This window comes from Sturnus vulgaris, chromosome 17 (assembly GCF_052056855.1).
Source record: "Sturnus vulgaris isolate bStuVul1 chromosome 17, bStuVul1.hap1, whole genome shotgun sequence".
Lineage (NCBI taxonomy): Eukaryota > Metazoa > Chordata > Aves > Passeriformes > Sturnidae > Sturnus > Sturnus vulgaris.
In genome coordinates this window covers 5,606,878-5,630,069 of record NC_142259.1, presented here as the reverse complement: position 1 = coordinate 5,630,069, position 23,192 = coordinate 5,606,878, and the positions used below count along the sequence as shown (strand labels likewise).

The following is a 23,192-nucleotide window of genomic DNA, read 5'->3' as shown; positions in this document are numbered from 1 at the left end:
ACCCAAGAATCACTTCGTTTGTGTCATTGCTCTTAACAAGTGATATTGGATCACGGCTGCTGATGCTTTACTGTCCACACCTTTGCTGAAGGCAGCTTTTCATTCATTTTTCCCGACTCAGTGAGAAGATGGAGCTGGATGAACTCCGAGTCTGATGTACAAGTACACGTGAGGATGCTGTGAAAATCTGCCAGCCCAGATCCTCTCCCTGCACAGCCTCCCCCGGGAGTTCATCACATCAAATACACTCCTCTGTCCCTCACTGATCACACAAATTAACACCTCTGCAGTCAAAGGAAAACCACAGTTTGCAAATGATTCGCTGCCTTTATTTTTTTTAGGTCCTTCCATAGCAAAATCTCTCAGACCACAAGCTTTGGCCTAAACAAATAACAGTACAGATATGCAAAATGGTTTCAATATTCACTGAAGAGGTATGATGATGAAACATAAGCCTCAAGTGTAGGTCAAACATTTCACTTCTTAGCCAGTAACAGAAACAGATAACTTGGACAGCTCACTGGAATGTGAGCTGGATTCACAGAGAAGGCACAGCCAAACACTTTCCTTTGAAGATCAGTTCCAAATTTCCAAGCTGGCAGATCCAAGGGGTGGCCAAGCAGCCTGATTCAAACGTGAGTGATTTAAACTCATTAACTCCTCCACAAGAAATGGTGTAACCAGCAAAGAGAACCAGAATTGATTCTCTGTGCTCCTGACCTGCAGCACTGAATGGCCAGGGAAGATACTCTAAAACCCCACAAAACCCATGAGGGTTTGGTTGGTTTTTTTTTCTATAGAAAAGGCCATGCAAGCAATCTGCTCAGACTGGACAAAGGACAAGCTGACAGAGATGGCTGCACTGCCTCAGGGCTCTTTGGCAAGCCTGGCTGTGTCTGTTTGCTGCTACTGGGTGTTCTTCCCAATTTACCCTTCCCAGCACCTGGCTCTGCAGCACTGCAGCACCCCAATACAGAGTGGTACCTATGGTAGCAAACGGCCTTTCAGAGAAAAAAGAGCACAGAAGGAGAAAAATAAAATACTTTCTTATCTCTCTGTCCCCTGTCAGGCCACACTGATTCTTTATTCTCTTGGGGAGACATCAGGCAGTTGCATCCTTGTCTCTAATTCTGCCCAGTAAGTGGCTCAGCTCAGTTTACTGATGCCCATTACTGCCTCTGCAATTAAAATGCTGTCAGTATTTTCACTACAAACCAGGCTATTCAGAAACTTTACATGGCTCCAACAGGTCTTCCAAGACGAAATTTTGCCGAAATAAAAAGGTGAGGAAGAGGATAATGGATTTTTTTTTTTTAACCTGAACCTATAGCTTTCCTGCACTGCAAGGTCCTTGGGAAACCTGCTCCTCAGCCTGAGTTTTCTGGTAAGCACTAGAGAAACTCAAGAGATCTTTTCAGGCTGCAATCAAGGGATTAGAGGAGAAGCAATGAATTGCTTTAATATGAAATTCACCTTTAAAATTGATCCTACAGAACCAAACACTGGGGGCTGGTAGATCCTCCCCTTAGAGAAACAGTGTTGGATTTGGTGGGAGTACCACTCAAAACAAGCATGCAGAATCAGGCCTCAAGTACATAAAATATAGGATTTGATGCTTAAATTTTAAAATAGTTATAAATAACTTTAAGACATTCAGGCTCAGAGGTGTCTACAGCCAAGTATTTCCCCCTTGGGAACCACAGGGATCCACATCCCTGTGGATGCCCAATGGAGAAATTTGATTTATGCTTAACATAGAAACAAAACCTGCCCATGCCAAGCTCTTTGGAAAGTCTCCCTCAGCCCTGTGAGAGCACAAAGAGGGGGACACATGTAATCATGCAGAAAGCATTTGGGAGTTGTAGATCCACAGCACAGAGTGTGACCAGTTCTTCCCATACATTCACAGCATTTGACAAAACAGCTCCAGAGGGATCCCTCAGCTGTTGCTGCACTGCAAGATCAGCCCAGCTAAGCCTGACCTGAGCTCAGCTCTGCTCTCAGGGTGGAGCTGCACCTGGGCTCAGGGCTGGGGTGAAGCCATCAGGGACAGAAGGGAGATCTTGGGTGCTTGAGCAGAGCCAGGCTTGGCTTGGAGCCCTGTCCCTGCTCTGTGACAGCAGCACTGACACAGCCCCAAGGCCCTGGCTCCAGGGCACATCCAGACACACATCCCCTGAAGGGAAGCCTGGAATTCAGCTCACAGCCCTGGGAACCTGGCTGGTACCTGCTGCAGAACGAAGGCACACAGGGTTAAGGGCAGAGGTACTCGTGGGGATGCTCCTGTCACACCTCACAGGACACCTGGTGGCACAGCAGCCCCAGAGCCAGGTGGCCCCAGGAGAGCAGAGCATGGGAGCCCCACTCCCACATGGAGAAGCAGCTCCCCTCAAGAGGGCATGGAACCACAGCAGCCTGGGGAAACAGGCCAGGTCAGCTGCTTTGGCCACAAGGATATTTGTCCACGAGACACAGACTGGGACAAACTGGTCCCACAGAGCACATCCTCACTGGAAATGTTGAGCTGGATGGCTCTGCAAGCCACCAGCTACAGCCCTGAGCAAAAAAAACGAACTCTAACATTCTTTTCTCCCATGGGTTTCATCCAGACCCATTATGTACTTGGTTTCAGCATATTTTATCCTGTTAAAACACCTAAAAAAAAAAAAGTAAAATGTTCTTTGGCACTTGTGCAAGAATGATCCATAGATGTGACACTTTCCTGTCCTTCAGCTGCTCCTTGGGCTCATCTCTAAAGATCCACATACATAGAATGTGTGTCCACCCTCTGGGCCTCTCCAAACAGGAGGAATGTGCAGAGCCCGATGCTGTTCACAGCAGCCACCAGGTTGAAAACACAAATCCAGGAGCCAGTGGTCTCGATCAGGTATCCAGCCAGGTACACACAAATGACACCTGCAGAGAAGAGAAACACGTGCCAAGGCTCTGGGCTGGATCCTGCCCTCTGCAGGGAGAGGAAAGGATGGGCTGCAGGAAAGTACTTACCTAGGAGGGCTCCACCTGTATTTGCAACCCCTGGGAAGAAAAGGTGTGAAAAGAAATTGTGAAAACCCACAGACATGAGCAATTTAATCACAGCTCCCACCAAACCCTGGTCTGCATGCTGGGCAAAATGCCTTTCTGATCATGGAATCACTGACTGGTTTGAGCAGGAATGGACCTTAAATCTCATCTCATTCCATCCTCTTGCCATGGGCAGGGACATCTTCCACTATCCCAGGCTGCTCCAAGCCCTGTCCAGCCTGGCCTTGGGCACTTCCAGGGATGGGGCAGCCACAAATTCCCTGGATAACTGAGACCATTGACACAGCTCAGCCCATCCCTGAGTGTTGCAGAACACCTCACAGATACAAAAAAGGCACCTTGGTGGTGTTACCTGCCCCCAGCACTGGCAGGTTTATCACAGAAAGAAGCTGAGACTGCACACACAGAGCAGACACTGCCCAGAGATGCTCCTGCTCAAACCTTGATGTCCCCCCAGCAGATGCCACCTCTCCAGCATAGAAACCCCACAGAATCCTTACCAAACAGCAAGCCAGCACACGAGGGGGCCAGGTCCTGCACATTTACTGAAATGCCACTGGTGAGGAACAGAGCGGGGGGGAAAAAAAAGGCTGTTTGAATGGAACACGACTGCTTTTCCATCATTTACTCAGTTTGCTTTGTCAAACACAAGGAAAAGTCCTGGACAATAAATGGAATTGGCAGGAGAAGGGAGATGCTGAGAGTAAAACAGGTGAGCATCAGCAGAAGGAAAACAATTCAACTCAAAGCGTTCAGAGGGGCCAAAATGCAATTCCCCTCCTGCTCCATTTCCCTCATACTGGCTGGTCCAAGCCCTTCCATGCTAGAGGTTTGCTAGATTACTTGAACCCACAGGGCACCAAACTCCACCAGCCTCACAGGGTCCCATACACAAGGCTCAGGCAAGTGCCAGCTCTTGTTCTCACAAGAGAATCTCTTGTTCTCTTCTGAGACCCCAAATGCCTCCTCTGAGACCCCAAAATGCCAAATGTGCAGGGGAGCTGAGGGCCACTGTCCCCATGGCTCTCCTTACCTGTGGTTAAAGGTCTGCAGTCCAACAGAGGCTGAGGCAAACACTATTGCTTTGCAGAAACTGGAGGTCTGGCCCAGGCACAAAGCAAAAATGCTTGAGACACCAGAGCCAATGACCTGGAAAAAAGGGAAAATTAAACATCACAGCATGTTTTCTGTATGGAAGAAAGCAACTCCTACCACGAACAAACTGTTCCCTTTTCCAATGGCAGGAGTTTGTGTGCACCCTCTGCTCCCTTTTTTTTTCCCCTCTAAGGTCCTTCTGTGTAAGAGGTCACACTGTGTTCTCACCCAGCATTTCTATTTCTGTTCACCCTTGTATTGCTGTTTCCTCAGTACCTAAGAAATCATTTGGAATGACCAGGGATAGGCTGTGAAAGAAAACCTTCAGAGCACTCACTGTGCTCAATGCTTCCATTAATCCAGGATCTGTTCCTCAGCCAAGGTTTTCCTCTGGATCTCCTTTCACACATCCTGACCATCAGCCAATGTGCAAAGCCAGAAAATCTTCCCTGTTTCCATCTATAACCCCCAACCCAGCTCCACACGAGATCTAGTCACAGAATCAGAGTTTAACTGGAAACTCAGGTACCTCTCCCACAGCTTCAGCTCTCTTACCTGCATGAACTTACGAATGGTGATGGTTCTGTACCCTGGAGAAGAAAGGGACATTTGGAGTTAAGCACAGCTCACCTTGTTGTCCAGGCAGGAAACTACAGCACGAGTGGATTTCAGATGCCCAAATTATTATATTATGAATGAGGTCAAAAGGAGCCCCAAACACGTGGATGGGATTTGGACACTGGAGAATTTATTTTGCTTTTGTGTCAGAACCTCACATTGTGTATTTGCTAGGTCTTGTCCCTACCAGCAAGCCCACCTCCTCCCACATCACAAAAGAGCTGAGGAAAAGCCACACAGAGCTCTCACCTTGACTGATTAAATGATCAGACAGAAATCCACTGAACAAGCTCGTTGGGATTGCAACCAGCCAGGGGACTACATTAAACACCCAGCCCTGAAAAGAAGTGAAAATCAAGAGAGATTTGTTGTCAGAGCTGAGTTTGTTTGCTAATATTTTGACAGTCCGTGGTACCTGTAGAAAGGAGAAATAATGAAGCACTCAGGACTTGTTGCAGCACCTCTATCCCCTTTGCAGAGCCAGCTCTCAGCTGCACCATGCCCCACTCCAAGCTCTGTGAAGGAGCAGGTGCATCACAGGGCTATAGCATTTGTAAATCTGTTTTTTTTCTTTCCTTCTTTCCCAGCAATGCTGCATCAAGGGGAGAGGCAGAAAACTCTGGGGAAGAGGGATTAAATGTGGCAAAGTTAACTGCTCAGCAAGATGATGTGGTGGGGAGCCACAGAGCCCTAGGAAGCTCAGTGTGGGTTTCCTGTGGGTGCCCAGCAAAGCTGCTGGCAAAATTTCCAGCAGCTTCCAGTTCATTAGCAGCATTACAGTGTGAGACTGAGAGAGCAGAGCTGGATTTTCTAATGGCAGGATTAGGTAACATTATGGATAGCAACATCCTTCGGCCTATTTTCAATTAAGTGAGCTGTAGCTGTAATCACAGACCATTAGTGGTCAGCTGGATTACAGCTGCTCAGGGGCACTTCGGTGCCCAGATCCCACAGGAGCTGAAATCAGTGTGGGCTGGGCTGGATTTCATCTCAGCTGGTTGAACCTACTCATCCATCCATGTATCCATCATCCCCAGCATCTCCCCTTTGCTCAGAGCCCATCAAACTGTGGAGGCATCTCCCCTTCCTGTCTGGCTTTGGGATGCATGGGAAGGCTTAATAATCTTGGTTTTGAATAATCCTGTTAAAGCTGCTCCTGGAAATCACACCAGGGTCCATCTGCATCTTTCCATGCCTTTGAAATTTGGGTCTTGGTCACTTTTGACAATGTTAGCCCATGGGCTTTGTGGGGTGGTGCTTCTGCTGTCTGCTAACAGCTGGGGCTGCTCAGCACATCAATCCCAACCTTGTGGCATCCCACAGCCCATCACCCTCAGCCAAACCCTCCATCACCTTCACTCAGGTGGCACAGCTCACCTGCAGCAAGGGATTTTGGCCAGCAGGTGACACAGGTTCCCCACATTCGGGATTCTCATCCATCCTTTAAAATCAAGCAGCCTCAGCCCCTGTTTTTAACTGCACAGAGTGATTATCAGCTGCAGGAGCACTCTGTAGAGCATCTTACATAAGGGCACCATGATATAATGCCTAACAGATGGTAAATTACTTGCTGCACAAGCACATTACTCGAGGTGCACAGATCTTGTCACAACAATATGTTTGCTGGTTTAACACATGATTTTAATATAAATATCAAGTATGCCATAAAGAGCTTTACATGTGTAATATGAAAAGGCATTTGTAAGCAGCTCTGGAAATTGTAAAAACCTAACAGAGCCATTGTAGAGAAGACTGAGATTCTGAGGAGATGAAAATACCAGCTCTCAGCCCAGATGAGTACTGCCTAGCTTTCTGAAACATGGGAGTATCATTAGTGCTGAGGAGAGGGGAGCTTCTGTAGTATATTTGAAGTACACATTATTAATGATAATTATAATTTTCAAAAGCAGGTCTAAGCTGTACAATGTTAGTCCAGTTAAAAATCCTGTAAAAAAAACTAGGAGTGAATGGTGGTTATCTGCAACAGCATAATGTCATGAGTTTTGTGATACATAAAATACATATACATATACATACAAATACATATACATACATAAAATATATATATAGAAAATATATTTTCCTCAGAAGAAAAGCAGTCTATAACCCAATAGAACCTGCTCTTCTCTGCATCCTTCAGCATCCCTGAACAAGAAACTAGAAACCTCTGCAACCTGGAGAGATCTCCAGAAGTATGTGCAGGGGTGCCAGGACTCCTCACCCCGCAGGGAAACCTCCCACCTCCTCCTGCCTCCCAGGCTGCTCTCACCAAACCCCTCTGCCATCATCTTCCTCCCTCTCCATCCCTTTTGGCAGGTACCCAGCACAGCTCCTTTGGATGGCAATGCCTCTGCTTTGGAGCCAACCTACCTTGGACTCGGGAAAAGTTTCTTTAAAGAAAGTCGGCAGCCAGGAGAGGAGGGTGAAGAAGGTGCTGGCCGTGGAGAGCTGAGCGATGATGACAGCCCTGAAAATACAGAGCTGAGAGGAAACAATCAGCAGTGACAGGTCGTGCTGCCTGGGAAACGGGCACTGCTATTTCAGCTCCTAACAGAAATCCCTGAGATTTTTCTCATGGATAACCACTCCTTTTGGCTTCCTGAGGTTTTTTGTCACAGATAACCACTCCTTTCAGCTTTCTCCTTGCAGCTGGTTCCTTCGCTGCCCCACTGCACAGCCCCGGGGCCAGGCGAGGTTAATTGAAGTGCTAATTATGGCACTGCATTTCCCACCGGCCCCTTCCAGCCCTGCAAGAGCTCCGAGGCTGTTGTTTAGGGTTTTCTAGGGATGTGTTATCAGTTCCATTGTTATTCAAGGCAGGAATGGGTTTGCTGCCCTGCAGCCCCATCATCCTTCCCGCCTTAAAACAGCCCTTGGGAACACGCTTGGATGAGCTTCAGTGCCCCGTGCAGCATCCCAAAGGAAAAATGGCCATTAAAAAGATGTTTGCCAGCAATGAGAGCACAGCCCGTGCCACCCAGTGCCCCTGAGCAGCACTTCTTAGGAGCCCATTACAATCAGCATTTCTAACAAGAGCCGTGGAAAACATCACTCTGGAGGAGCACAGGACTCATCCAGGGGGAACAGCCTGGGAACGAGAAAGATTTGCCAGTAACATTCGAGCCTGACAGTCCTCTGGACACAACATAAACCACCATTGCCAAGCTTACCTTTTCAGTTCTTTATTTATACAGAAGGAATTGGAAAACTGGTTCTGCTTCTCAAATATATAAATAAGTGGGCAAAACTCACAGAGGCAGAAGAAATAAGCCCAGAGAAGAGAAAACAAGAGGGTGTTCCCAGCCTGGCCAATGCATGCAGCTGCCTACCAGATCGGTGCCTTCCTAAACAGCTGCTTCCAGGGAACTTTGGTCTGCTTGGGTATGGAGAGGCCTCTGGTTAAACAGTTCATGGGGATGGTGAGTTCTGCAGGGAAGAGAACATCCAAAGGAAAGCTGTGGTCAGTAATTACCTGTACAGCCCTGGGACACGGCTGTACAACCACTTTTAACCTCCTTCTAACCCTTGGCTTTTAGGCTCTACCAGCATTGAATACTCATGAAAACACCTTGTTACACTGACCAAAATTTTTCCACTCTCCTCCCCACCCAGCCACCTTCACCCATGTGCTATAACTCTTATAATTAAACAAAGTCCCTTGGCAGGCACCAGGTTTGGATTCTGTGCAGCACCAGGCACACACCCAGCTCCCAGTAAGCTGGACTGCTACATACCAGGCTCACCCTAATAATGCTGTACCAGGTGTAATGGTTTGTCCATATGTGGAATTACTCCTAGGCAGTTATTTGGGAAGAGATATTGTGGATTAACTGGTTTTTAAAAGCTCTATGTGTAGATGCTCTTAGTTTAGAGTAAGTATCTTGCCCTGCTTTAGCTTAATCCACTTTGAAGATCATGCTCTGCTTTGTGTTTTCACTGGTGCTTAAATAGTACTGAGGAGCCAGATAAGGCTCTCAGCAATGATATAATCCAGTGTGGGACTTGAAATAGGAAATCAGCATTGCAAGAGCTCAAATCCTTTTTGGGTTTTTGGGTTGGGGATCTTGTATTATAGAATACATCTGACAAAAGGCCTTTGTGCAAAACCAGGCATGATCTTGGAAACACACAGGATTTGCAGGAAATAATGGAGAGGAAATCACTTAGTTCCCAGATCCTCGGGAGCACTGCCAGCCCTAGGGATGCAGCTGGACTCACCTTTCTCACTCAGGAGGTATTTACAGGTGCAATAAACCCAGAGCAAAGTGAGCAAACCAGAGAAGTAGAAAACACTTTCCCAGCCGTACCACTCCAGGAGGAGAGATCCTGCACCACCAATCAGCAGTGTTCTGCAAGGGAAACCACCCAGATTTACTGGCCTGGCTGAGAGCTCAGGCTGAGCACATCAGTGGGAGACTCTGCCTGGGGTCAGTGCTGCTCTCACCGAACCACAGAATCCTACAATGATGTGGAGTGGAAGGGACCTTAAAGCTCATCCCATTCCACCCCTGCCATGGACAGGGAACTTTTCACTATCCCGTTTGCTTCAAGCCCCATCCAACCTGGCCTTGGACACTTCAGGGATGGGACAGCCACAGCTTCTCTGGGCACCCTGTGCCAGGACCTCCCCATCCTCACAGGGGAGAATTTCTCAGTCACTGCATGTGTGGGTGCTGCCACCAGTCCCCCATGGCTCTGCAACACGTCCTGTTCCCTCAGTGGCATCTCGGGCCAGATCCTCACTGGCAGGAGAAATCCCAAAGGGAACTCACCCTCAGCTGCCCCATGCTGAAAAATGGTGAGTGAGGATAGAAAAGGAGGTTGCTGGTGTGCAGTATCACAGGGAATGTGTAAAGCAGCAAAATAAATGGGAACATTGGAAAACTAAATTATTCAACACAATGATATTTCTATTCAGCTTTTAAGCATCCCTTCCATTCAGAAAGGATATTCTGATGGAGATCAGCAGAGATGGAAAAGTTCTATTCTTCCCATCTATCAGAGAGGACAGGTGACCAATGTCAGACTGACTCTTGCTCTTTCTATTGGGCTGTTTCCCATAGTAATTAAATGTTGCAAACAGCTTTTCTTTTTTTAAAAGAAAGAGAAAACAATACATAAATCCTTGGCAGGCAGGACAGCAACTGCCTGAGGCCCTCAGCTGCAGCCAGAGTCCTTGAGGACCCATGAATCCACATGTACTTTGGGCTGGGAGTTTTGCCTCCAACTATTTAATGGCGTTTCATCACACACGATGTCCAGAGACCCAGAGACTGTCACTGGCTGCTCAAAGGCCTTTGAACTCACCCAAACTGGGATCCAGTCCCCACTGTGCTGTAGGTGAAGGCTCGCTCACTCTCCCGGACCCTCTGGGACAGCAGGCTGGCCAGGGATGGGAAGTACACCCCTGAGAGAAACAGCAGCAAGGCAGGGAGGAGTAAGGCAAACCAAAAGCAAATTTAAAAGATACAGAGTGAGCTAAATACCGAAACAAAGCAGCCAAACCTTTGGCGAATTCAAAACAGGGATATAAAATAAACCGAGTGCATCCATCGCCATCAAAGGTTGGTTTGTGCCTTCTCCCTAATCCCGTTTCATCACTACTGCTACTGTAAATCCATCAGTGCCAATGCACTTCCCAGTGCTGCAGCTTGCATGAGGGAAGGAAAATCACTCCAAATTATCCAAAAGTTTTGGCAAGGGCCAATTTTCTCTGAGTATTTTGAAGGAGTATTAAAATGTGGAAAACCAAACACGACCAGAGATGATTTCTGAAGCCAGCAGTCCCTGACTGGCAGAGAGATTTCTGCGGGGGAATGACCTGCTAGTGACTTTCTCTGGAAATGTCACTGCTTTTTCCCCTGGAAGTTCTGGCTGTGGAGGCAGTTCTGAGGCAGAGAATTGCTCAGACACCCATGGGAAGGGTTCATGCACTGCAAACCACAGGACTTGCATCTCAATGTGCTTCACATGAGCCTCTGTGCATGGAAACCCCTGGACAGACAGACACACGGACACAGTCAGGACAGGGGCCTCACCTTGCAGCAGCCCCATGAGGAACCTGGAGGAGGTCATAAAAACCAGATGGGCTGAAGTGATATGGGTGAGCAGCGGGGTGAGGACTGTGAGGAACCCCCAGGCTGATGCTGAAAGGAGGAGAACTTTCTCACCTCCTATTCTGGAAGACAGAAAACACATTATCAAAGATAGGAGGGCAAAAGGGCAAAGTCCTCCAGTCAAGACTCAAGTGCCCTTCCCAGTTTAGCCTGTTTTAAAGAGCAACCTTTTGGTCAAACCTGTTCTCTTGGCCCTTGGGGAGTAGCTCTGACCTTTTCCCTTCTCGCCTTCTGCCAGTGCTGCCCATCCAACTCCAGCACTCACTGATCCCAGGGATCTCACAGCACTGAGCCACTCAACTCTCTGATGCTGCTGGTGGTGGGGAAGCCTGAATGCTGCCACCATTCTGCTTCTCTTAACCATTGATGGTGTTTTCTATTTGCTCTTTTACATCATCAGCTCTGCCTTTTACCATTCAGGTTTCTCCGGGTGTTTTCTTACAAACTCTTAAGGACCCTAATTAAATAGCACAGTGCACTGCACAGATAATGCATCCCTTCCAGGCATGGGCTCCTCACCAAAGATTTCATAAAAAAGCTCTCTCACTAAGAATAGATTGGCTGGGGAAAGGGACTCAAGCATGTAATGATTCAGATCCTCCTTTACAGCCAGCTGGGGAAATCGTTTGGTTTTTAATTCATATGACACAACAGAGACAGTTTTTCTAAACATGATGGAAACAGTGTATGGGGACTTGCTTGAGAAACGACTGCAAGAGAATATAGGGCAGAAAGACTGGAATTGCTGAACTGAAAACAAAGATCACCTGTGCAGATCATATCAAAAAAGCTCTATTCACAGGATCCTAGAATCACTTCCAGGGATGAGACACCCACAGCTTCTATCTGGACAGTCTGAACTACCCACATCCCTTCTCAGCCAGAGCTTCTCCCCATGGACACGCCTGACCCTCCACCCCATCGCTGTGAAACTCGGCACTGCCACTGCTCAGAGCTGAGGGGTCAAAACCAAACCAAGTGTCATTAAAACAAGAAAACACGAGAATAATTTCCAGTACTGATCACTGATGTGTCCTCCAATAATCTGTGTCAAGCAGTAGCCCCAGAAGAAGCTGCTGAGCACGACGCCGAACTGCTTCTTGTCCCAGTCGAAGTGGGAGCTGAGGGCCACGGCGCAGATGGGCACGGTGACACGGGCACAGTACAGCAGGCACGTCCCCAGCAGCAGCATCAGCGTCCACACACGGCACTCGGGCCTGCAGGGATGGACAGCAACGTGGGGAAAGGGCAGGGGGGATGCTGGGCATCAGCACAGCGAGGATTTAGGGGTCGGGTTGGCTTTGCAAGGCGAGCCCGTCTCGATAAAATGAAGATCAGCACAACTCTGCCGGGGCACAGCGGTTCTGACACAGAGTGCATCCCTTCTGCTGGCTTTTAGGAACGATGCCAACTTCATCCCAAACACTATTTGGCCTCAGTCTGTCCATAGCTGCAAGGTGGAACGGGCTGCTTAGACATCACTGGCTCCACATGCAGGGAAAGGCAGGAAGGAACCTGAGTTGTTCGCTTTTCTGCCCCCCCGAACAAGAAACTGCTCTTTAAAAGGTAACAAAGGAAAGGTTGGAAGCACCTGCGTGAGATACACCCCTTGCTAGCAAACATTAGTTATTTGGTGTTTCTACCCACTCCTCAGGGGAGGTGCTCTGTATGTTACCCTTCCTAAAAAGGAGGGATATGCAGGAATTCTTCAGAGAGACAAGATTTGATGGGACTGAAAAGCTCAGAGAGAGAAGCAAAATAAGTAAGCCTGGACAGATAAGAAATTTTAGATAGTAAGAGTCAAAATATGTTAACAGAATATATATTCCTGGTGTGTGAATTCTCAGCCTCAAGGAAAGGGCTCCTACAGGCTGGAAGTAAGTGAGAAGCAAGCCAGTGATGACTTCAGGAGCAAACAAACACATTCTGCTGCAAGTATCAGTCCCAGGCGTAGGCAAATCGCTCTGCCTTCCCTCAGCCATGCCACTTTGGGTCCCCTGCTTTGCCAGTGAATTACAGAGTTAAAAGCTGAGTAAGAGCACCCACTATTGGTACTATTTGTATTTGATTATTTCTATACCCAGAGGCCGGAGCTAACAGACTCTCTCTGCTCCAGAGGAATTCACTGTACCAGGGCAGTAACCTCTGGGCTTTCCACCCTGCTAAACACACCCACTCTCCATGTGGGAAACAACCCAGGTCACCTTTTGTATTAAACAGAGCGTCGGTTTCTCTGTACTGGAATTATGATAAATGTGGGTTAATCCCACACAGCACAAACCCATTTATAAAGGTGCAAATAGGCCGTCACAGGAGGGAGGTGAAGGAACAATGAAAAGCAGAACACGGGGGGCAGGTGAACCTGCTGGAGGTGGATTTATTGCTGTTTCCTGACAAGGCAGATAAGCAGCTCAGTGCTAACCTCTGGCAGGAGGAACTGGAAGTGTTTCAGCTGGTGTTTAGAAGGTTGGAACTGTTGTAACTGTGCACACGCACGAGTGCACAAAATAGCACAGAAACTGGCAAACCTCACTGATCTCTGCTGGAGGAATGAGTAACCAGGGCTTGACCTGCCTCAGTCATTTCAACCAGCTGGGAAACACTCTCAGAGCCCCTCCTGGCTTGCCCTGAGAGGAAGTTCTCTTCAATCATATCCCCATTTGCTGCAAAACCAAAGGTGGGCTGGTTTGTAATCACCAGGAACAGTGGTTCCCCTGACTCCAGCTTGCTACAAAAAAACACAGGGAAATCAAAGGCTCCAGGACCTTGCATGGCTGGGTCAGAGAAACTCCAGCAAGACAATATGGGTAGGAGTTTTTGGGTATAAATCCCCCACCAAAGGCAGAAGGCAGGTGGGGATAACCAGCCATGGAAAACCTTCCAGAGAGCCCTCAGGGTTGGGATGCTTCCAGGTACAACTCCTGCCTGCCCTGCCAAATGGGCTGCTGCAGTCCTGGGCCATAATCTCTGTTATCTCCAATAGCACAGCACTGGTAAATTTGAGCTATTGAACATGCAACAATCAAGGTGACAGAGTAAAGCACAGCAGCCAGTGATGTGTGGAGGTATTTTCTATCACTTAACCATCAAGATAGTTTCCTAAATAGTACTTTTCCCCTGCAGCAAAAGGAGACCTTTATGAGCTTTCACTGGAGTGGGGCTGAGCTCTGTCCCTCCAGTCATTCTGGTGTGCTGAGAATAACCTGCAGTTATCTTGATAAGCACAGCAGCATTTTAATATCAGATGAACAGTTCTTCCTCTACCCTAAACCCTGCATAGCTCTGCAAGGTGTAAGAGGGAGAGAAAAAGACCTGAGCATCTCAAGGAGTCTTTACTCCATTTGTCTCTCAAGAGCTCCTCTCCAGCTGATGTTCTGACAGAATTCCAGGGATATATTTTTCTGTTGATTTTTACTTTTATTCCAAAGCACTAAATAAATATCTGGGTGTATGACACACTCTCAATGTTCTCCTTGGCCAGTACTCCATTCTATATTCTCTTCCTTTATGTTTAATTACATCAGTAGGGATTATGCTCACAAATGGAGAATATAACGATGGCTTCAGACTACCACTTCCTCCACAGGCAACACATCCAGCCAGGAAAATCCACGCAAGGAGTATGAGTGTCAAATGTAATCAGTAGCTGCTCACACCCACCTGGAAACATGGCAGGAATGATTTCCCTGCAAGGACAATGACGTGCTTGCATCACAGGAAAGAGCTTCGTAAATGCATTTTCTCCTAATTATAGTTATCACAGAGGCTGCAGATGACTCAACGTTCTGCTCAATGCAAAACAACAGCAGAGGTTACACGGGAGGAACCTGGACTAGCACAAAGACAGGAATTAAAACCCTCCTTCCAAAACTAAGGAACAGTGACAAATCAAACCAAAGTTTTTGTGGGTGACATCAATCATCTGAGAAGTGAAACTTCACCAGTGTTAACAGATAAAATCTAAGGAGTCCCCTGATGAGGGAGGGAGACAGGATGTGCTGCAGATAACCAGTCTAAGTCAGAGCACAGGAAATCACAGCCACTGCTGTCACCGGTGCCACCACACCTGATTTACCCACTAGAGCAAGCATCTCCCACCAAGCATCCCTAGGCCAGTCCTGGCTCTATGTGACAGACACTTCTGTGAGAGGGGCCAACCCCCCAAACCACTGGCAGGGAATCACTGGAGCTTGTCTGCAGCCACCTAATTGATGTAATTTGGTGCTGTGTGATGGCAGTGGCTCCTCAGTGCCCAGCCTGTGCCCTCCTGACCTGCAATGCCCTTCTCCCCACAAGAGACAGGCACTGCAGGTGCATCCCCTCCTGCACATCACCGAGACCCTCTTCACTGAGCAAAGCAGCCATGCAGCTAGAAACACTTCCTATTTCACAAACCTCCAACTACCACCCAGACCATAATTAGCCCAAGCCCTAATGACACTTCCTGAGTGGCTTTTTGAGCAGCCCTGTCTGATGTCCCTGGGTTCCCCTCCTCCACATGCAGCCTTGGGCACTGGTTGGAAATGGCTTTGCTTTCCCTGAGACCCAGCTCCCACCAACCAAAAGGATCTCCCACTCAGGGCACAGTGGTTAGGATGGATTTTCAAGGATGCCTGAGATCCCCAAAGGGGCAAAAGCAAGCTGAGCTGTCTGGCAGTGGAAGCAGAGCCAGCAGCACAGGGTATCTTTATTTGCAGTGTGTTTTCCTGCTGGAGGAATTTCTCCAGTAGATGCCACAGAGCAAATATTTATTCAACTTTTATTTCTCTTGACTCGCCTCCCTCCTTTCCCCCAGTCTGCAGGGCTTTGGCAGACACTGCAGGTCACTGTTGAGATGGACCCTCAGGAGTTCAGGCTGTCAATTATCCCAGCTTAGCCCCCTCCAAGGCACGAATCTGGGCAGCCAGGTATTTTCAGGTGGTAAGAGAACTGTGTTAGACAGCAAGACTACGAACAGCCTGTCCCAGCAACAGCTCTTGGCCAGAAGCCATCTGCAATAACTGTGGGTGTTTTCCTTAACTGGAAGAAGAACTGGGAGCTGCAGCTCCTGATCTGCACAGGATGGGCACAGGGACATCAGCAGAGCACAACACCCACCCCCCAGGGAGGGCATCTTCGGCTCCCCTCTCTAAAAAGAGATTACAAACAGTTCTGTGAGAGATGCAAAGAGAGCACATCAGTGCAGTCACCCCCAGTGCCCCCAGCTCTCTCTCCTGTCCAGCCACCAGCACTGGGCACTCCCCAGACCCTGCCAGAATCCCGGGGCAGGATGGGGATGAGCCCACAGGGTGGTATATCAAGCTCCCAGCCATGCCACTAGCTCCAAACCCAGGACACTCAGCAGCCCAAACATGAGGCCACCTCCCAGGGAATGTCCCCAGCTGGTGCCTGGGGTCCCCCTGTGCTTGGTCACCTGTCAAAGATGGTGTATCAACACTTCCCTCCTCATCACCCATTCCCAGGCCCATGGGATCATCTCCCTTCAAAAACACTCCTTTCCAGCTTACCTGCCTCTAGCTTTAATTTACAGTCACCACCACAAACAGGACTGACTGACGTGGCACCAACACAGCAGCAGTTGCAGACACTCCTGTGCCAGGAGATAATACCCAGGTTGTTATTTTTAACCCTGTTTGACAGTCTTTTCACTTCTCACTCTTTGTTTTTCTCAACAATTTCTCCTTCAAAATCTAACATGCTTGTCAAGAGAGAGGCTAGGAGTAATTTCCCCCTCTCCTCAAACAGATTTTGTCATGCTGTTGACCAGCTCCAAGCTAATGATTTGTCACTGTCAAAAGTAGCTTTGGGGTTTAGAGGAGAGTTGTTGGATTTCTTTTCCCAATCCAGCTAGCAGCCAACAAGAGCAGCACAGAGGACACAGAGCTTTTTTTTTCCTGGGAAAGCTGCTGGCTTCCTGTCTGCCTCCTGTGCTCAAGCTCCCTCCACAGAGCCACAGATGCCAACAAAGTGGTGTTCAGCAAACGAGCTCTGGGTTTATTCCCTCTCTTCATTTCTTGCTTTTGGCAAAAGCAAAGATGAAATTAGATTTCAGCAGCTCATATGAGCTGGAAGTAGTTGTTGAGCCCAGGTGGAGGTGGTGAGAAAACATAATAATAAAGCAGAGGCGTGCTTTGCACACTGATCTGAGGGCATACACGGATCAGCCAGGAATTCACTGTGTGCCCTGCTTATGTTTTCCATGTGAAAAAAATTCTCAGCAAGGTCACTTGTGAGGAACCTGTAAAACAAAAATTCCAGCCACCAAGGTTACCCCAACCAGCTAAAGCTGCAACATCATGTTGACAAAAGATGAGGGCAGAGAACTCAGAAAAAACAACTGACTGTTGTCTCTGGGCAAAGATCAGGTGACTGAAGACCAGCCTGTGGCCAGGGTAGGACTCCTTTTATCTCTGGAGATTAAAGAAACTGCTATAATCACCCTTTGTCTTCAGGTGTAGCCAGAGGCTGGGAGATGCAGAGTGGCTTCAGGAGTCATTTGCTCCCCGGGACACAGAGACTTTTTCATGCTGCATTTCCCTCCTGGAGGCACCATCCGAAATGTGAGCCCCACATCCACTGCTGGATCTGATGGTGGCTTTGCGTGCAACCTTCAGCAACTGATTTCTCTTTTCATTGATTTGGTCTTCCCTCAGTTAAACCAGAGATGCTTAAACACATCCACTGCCGAGTGGTCCTGCTTTGGCATGTTAGGATCAACATTAAGAAATGCTCTCTGTCTGCCCAGATGTGCTACATAAGCACGAAGGCTTTTTCAAGCCCCAAATGGAAATCTCCAAGTGCTGTTCTTGGAAGAGATGTGTGATAACGGAGCCATTGGAAACCTGCAGAGAAGTCTGGGAAAGGCAGGCAGGAGAAAACACAAGGCAGGAAGAGTGGAAGAGGAAGGAAAAGCCAGTTGAAAAAAAGGGAGGGCAAAAGAAGAAGCAGCATGAACAAAGACAGAAAAATAAACCTGCCAAGATAACTGTTTCTCTCTCTTTGCACTGACAGATCTTGGAAGGCTGCCTGGCATGTCTTTTGTTGGAGCATGAAAGAAGAACCCATGCCACTTCCCTCACTTGATAACACCTTGCCTCCATGGCAATACCTCACTGCTTGGAAACTACGAAAGTTATTTATTTGTATATACTGTTCACAAATTGTCCACCAAATTCATTTCACCCAATGAGGTGCCTTATACAACCTGACAAACCTGCTCGAATGATCTGGTGGCTCATTGCCCCTTTCTGCTCCCTCTTACTTACCCTCCACCTGCCCAGTTTACTTTAGGTGATAAAACCTCCATAAAACCTCCCCAAAGTAGGGCGGTGACCACCTGTGTGTCTACACTAAACAACGGGGACAGGATCGCAGCTTCTGTGAACTATAGCAATACAGATAATGATCTGACATGCCTTAGGGTTATCCTGCTGCTCCTTCCCAGTAACAGGATTCTCTCAATTATTAGCAGCACTTAGCATGGTAAGAATCACTTAAAATGTCTGTCTCGATCAACAGGCTGTCTTCGTCCCTTTTGTTTTGGAAAGTGTTATCTATGTTTTGCATTTTTCAAAGGAGATTTGAGAAACAGGAGGGCTTGTTCCGTTTTTGTTTTGTTTTGTTTTGTTTTCCCTAGAGGAGAAACCTATAAACTAAAGTTTTGCCTCTTGAAAATCTCGTCTGGGGTCCCATCATTTCCACTTCACAAAGACTTAGGGGAAAGTTAGCAAGGGTGAGACAGAGAGAGGGAATTTTCCTAAGTGCTTTAGGGGGAAAGAATCTTCAAATGTTAAGAGCCTCCGTGCCAAAGGTCTTCTTTAAAATCCACCCCGTTACTCTGAAGGTGATCGTGGATTTGATGAGACCTCCCAGTCTGACTGGCAGTTTAAAGCCAGCTATCAGCGTGCTGCCACTGCAGAAAGCGCTGGGTGATAAACACCAATTGACCAGCGGCGGATTGCTGCTGGAAGGGGCAATCCCTTCCCTTGGCCTCGTGTTCCTGTGCACTGGCACGGCTGTCCCGCTGCTCTCCTGCCAGAATTCACCAGTGTGATCCCAAGGCGAGGGGAAGAGAGGACCCCAGGTGCCACCCAGATATCAGTCAGCTGAAACTGAGCCAAATTTCTAAAGCGCAGGGAGTCCAGGGGCTCCCAGTTTGGAAAAGCCTCTGACTATGAATTCCAGCCGTCCCACTGGTACTTTGGAATCATCATCTCATCCCACCTCAGATGGGAAAGGGGCTGACCCTGAGGTCTTGGCGCTGGATGACTTTCCCAGGGTGGCAGAGAGGGGCAGCACCGCCCCAAGTGTCCCAGTCTGCTGCAAACACTGGGTCACCCGCCTTTGCCTGTTCCCCTGCTGTTAAAAGTGGTCACTTGGGGTTTAATTGCATTTTAAGTATTTTAATGACTTTACATCAAGAGTAATTCATACTGTCTAGCTGCTGCCCAGACTTTATCTTAATGAATGAATATCGCCAGTACAAACATCTCCACTGGAACACTTCGATAAAAACCTCATAGCGGTTTTGTTTTTAATTCACTGATGACAGGCCAGAAATAAGCTCAATAGATGGTTTGTTTGTTTGTTTGTTTGTTTGTTTCCCTGTTTTTCACAGTAATTCCCTATCTTCCCCCCTCCTTCTGCTGGAGTCCGGAGGAGTGAGACAGCGGGAACCGCCCGGAGCGGTGGGACCGTGTCCGTCCCGGAGGGCAGCAACGGGGACAGGGACAGGAGGGTCCCGGCCCGACGGGGAGCACCGAGCACCCCCGAAATCGCCTGTCCGGGAGCGGTGCGGGCCGCCCGATCCCCTCCATCCCGGAGCCGCATCTTTCCCAGGAGCTGCGGGGAGCCGGGATGCGGGAGGTGCCGGGGCCGGGAGGGGATGCGGGGAGAGCGGGGAGAGCGCCGCAAGCAGCGGAGCGGCTCTCCCGGGAGCGGGTCCAGCCTTACCTGGACCAGTAGGGCTCGGTGCCGCCATCCCGCCTCATGCCGTCGCGGGGGCCGCTGCCCAGGGGCACATTCCTGCCGCCGCCCCCCGCGGCCATGCGGGCAGCGCCTTCCGCCTCCCCGGCTCACATCGCGGCGGCCGCCGGCTCCGTCCCTCCTTCCCTCCCTCCCCTGCCGGGCCGCGGCCACGTGTCAGCGCCTCCCGCCGCCCCCGCCCGCCCTGCCGGGAAGTCCCGCCCGGCCCGGTGCCGGTCCCGGTCTGCGGCCCCGAACCCGCAGAGCGAGAGGGCTCCGAAAGGGACAGGTGCCAGCCCGTGGCGGGGGCGTTCGCCCGTCCGGCACCGGCGAACCGCCGGGTTCTGCTCGGTCCCACTCCTCCAGTAACTCCGGACACCCCCATCGGCCACAGCGAGGGCAGGAAAGAGGGGACGGACCCAAATCTGTCCTCCCGCTCCCACACCTGGACAGGAAAGAGGGGACGGACCCAAATCTGTCCTCCTGCTCCCATACCTGAGCACGAAAGAGAGGACGGACCCAAATCTGTCCTCCTGTTCCCATACCTGAGCATGAAAGAGGGGACGCGCTCGGATCTGTCTTCCCCCTCTCATACCTGAGCAGGAAAGAGGGGATGGACCCAGATCTGTCCTCCTGTTCCCATACCTGGGCATGAAAGAGGAGACGGACCCAGATCTGTCCTCCAGCTCTCATACGTGGGCAGGGAATCACTCCCTGCTCCAGCAGCTCTCACGGGTTTGCCAGCAGAAAAGTCTCTGCTTCTGCTTTTTAAGGATTAGAAGTGAGTATGACATTGGCTTCCGAAGATAAAATAAATAGGGATAAGTGTTACAGCTTGATTTATGTCTGTTGGATAGAGGTGCTGCCTTGCTGTATCTGAAAGAGATAATCAAACTCCTTTATGGAAATAAACAATTTAAATGATGGTTATCTCAGTCCACAACAAAATAAGTCGTGACTCACTTAAAGATCACGAATGAGCAGGCGGAGGAGCCTTGTTGAGGCATTGTTCAGGTGATGCTGTGGCCGATTGCAGCCTGGAAGCAGGAAGGGCAAAACTTCAGGTGAGCAAAGGATGGAGGAGCTCCTGCACAGCCTGAGCAAGGTCGTGCATGGCCCCTGGGAAAGGTACCAGCCCTGCTGGGCTGCACCAAAACGTGCAGGTGCAGGGCAGACACCTCCCGTCTGCTATTCCTGCAGCCAGAAACCTCTAAATTGTTGGTGGAATTAAGCCTTTAGCAGACTAATATTTAGGTAATTCAAATACCCTTCTCCCAACATAAATCCCTTGGCAGCTCCCTGACGAACAGTTTGCTACATAAATCAGGAGGCATAACACTATTATTGAGCTGAAGCTTTGAGAGTGAAAGAGCAAAAAGGTTCCTTACACACCAAAGACAGCTCCAGGAGAAGGAGATTATTAAAAAAGCAAAAATCAAGTCATGCTTTATCCTTTGGTATTTCTTCCTCAGAAAAAAAAGATAACTTCTCCAAAAGGCCTGTGGCATGGTCAGGCACGGTCACACAGACCTGAACACTAATATAACGAGCTTTGCTGCAAGTAGAGACCGAGGGGAACCACATGTAGAAACCACCTCAGCTTTCATTTCGTGTAGGTGTCCTCACTTTACTTGGGCAGGAAACGAACTAAGAAGTATTTTTATTCACTCTGCTCCCATTTTCCAGAAGAGGGAGCCAAGTCATGGCAAATTGCAGCCAAAAATGTAAACCATTGCTCAATGTATTTTGGATTTTTTAAATTGTGGGTATGTTTGGAGATCAGTTAACTCGAGGCACGAGGGGAGATGAGCTCTGACGTAACTACAGAAGTGAAATCCATGTAATAAGCTCAGAAAAGAACTGAAGAGCCATTGGGCATGCTAGAGGAACCACAGACCCAGAAAACTTATGAACTCATAGCCAGTATGAGACATCCTGTGTCCAGTCTCACTGCTGAGGGGTGACACTGACACTGCAACAATGAATCATACTTTTAGTGAGTAAGTAGTCGATTTGGAAATCAAGCACAAGTTTTCATGATTTTTGTACTCTTTGGTTCCTCTCCTTGTCCTGCTCAGTGTCACCTCTTCAATTAGGAGCTTGACTAATCTGCCTCTCAGATAAGAAGCTAATTTCACTGTCAAAACCAGCTGCAATTCAAAGTGTTTGAGTGCAACATCCATCACATTCACATAAACAAGTTTAAAGAGTAAATACACAGACATCGTTCCTTTTACTGCTGTATGGTTTTCTATAAGCAAACCTCCCACCAAGCTGATTAAATGACAAATGGAATCATCTCAGAGGACAGGTGCTGACTAAAGGAAAGAATACAAGAATACAACCACCTCTCATTTTTCCTGTGTTCAGCTTAACCTGTCAAAAGATTAAACCAAACAAAAGATTATTTGGTTAATATTTGACCTGACATTTACGATCCCTGCAGTTTATTCAACACTGGAATTATTTGAAGATTTTATGAAGTTAAGCAGAGATTCAGGAAAAAATCCTGAAAGGGTGTGAAAGGATCAATAGGTTCATACATTCCCTGAAGGACAATTGTTGTCTCCTGAAAGGACAGTGACTGCAGCTTGAAAGCTCCCTAACCCACAGCAGTTTCAATGCAACTTCTCCACATAATAAAGAAAACAAACATGGGTTTCTAGTGCTAAATAATCCAACTTGGCAAAATTACTAGGCAGCAATACACTGAAAAAAACCCTCAAATTATCAGAGAAGTTGGCAAATTGAGCCTGCTTGTAAATGAAAGCAGCAATTCATCCAGGTGAGGCAAGGTAGCAGGATATTGTTGGAATCCTCATGTAACTATTGTTGGAATCATGCTGTAATCCTCATGAAGAACATAAGAGAACATGCAGAGCTTCCTGGTCTGAGATGCCTGAAAGCATCAACATGCAGCCCACCAATGGTTTGACCAACTTTGTGCTTAACTTTATCAGGTGAAGGCAGCAGGAGAGCAGAAAGGAATTAAGAATATTTTGTAGCACCTCGAGGTGCTCATGGAGAAGTACAAATCCAGAGGGTGCTGTTCATGAGCTTTGTGTTCTGCCTCTGCTCAGCTGAGCACACCAAGCACTGAGCAGGGCTGGGGACACCATCTCACACAAAAGCTACAAACCCTCCTTGTCCCTTTTTGTTTAGGACAGCAGGGCAGAAATAATTCCTGACATGGTGTCGCTCCTGGAGGGAAGAGAGAGCTACAGTGCAGGTCCTGTAACCTCAAGGCAGATTCAGGGCAAATAGGACTCCATATCCGGTTCTATTCTGGCTCTCAAGGATGCTCTCAGCCGTGGCTGACAGCAGCAGCCCCATTTCCCGTGAAGACACAACACA

At 48.4% G+C, this 23,192-nt stretch overlaps 1 protein-coding gene across 2 annotated transcripts; it reads right to left on the bottom strand.

Annotated features, from left to right (window-relative positions):
* Positions 1–307: 307 nt before the first annotated feature.
* On the bottom strand, positions 308–19,962 carry SLC17A9 (solute carrier family 17 member 9). Of its 2 annotated transcripts, XM_014873782.2 has the most exons (13): positions 19,827–19,962; positions 11,894–12,091; positions 10,797–10,936; positions 10,066–10,165; positions 8,977–9,107; positions 8,088–8,184; positions 7,129–7,225; positions 5,008–5,095; positions 4,696–4,730; positions 4,079–4,194; positions 3,546–3,601; positions 3,007–3,036; positions 308–2,916 (listed from the first exon to the last, which is right to left on the bottom strand). In XM_014873782.2, the coding sequence occupies exons 1-13, from the start codon at positions 19,919–19,921 to the stop codon at positions 2,753–2,755; spliced, it is 1,347 nt and encodes a 448-aa protein (XP_014729268.2). In that variant the 5' UTR covers positions 19,922–19,962; the 3' UTR covers positions 308–2,752. The 2 variants fall into 2 exon arrangements, with proteins under 2 accessions (XP_014729268.2, XP_088030916.1); XM_088174790.1 differs by lacking the exon at positions 11,894–12,091 and having other exon boundaries at positions 19,827–19,943.
* Positions 19,963–23,192: the final 3,230 nt, after the last annotated feature.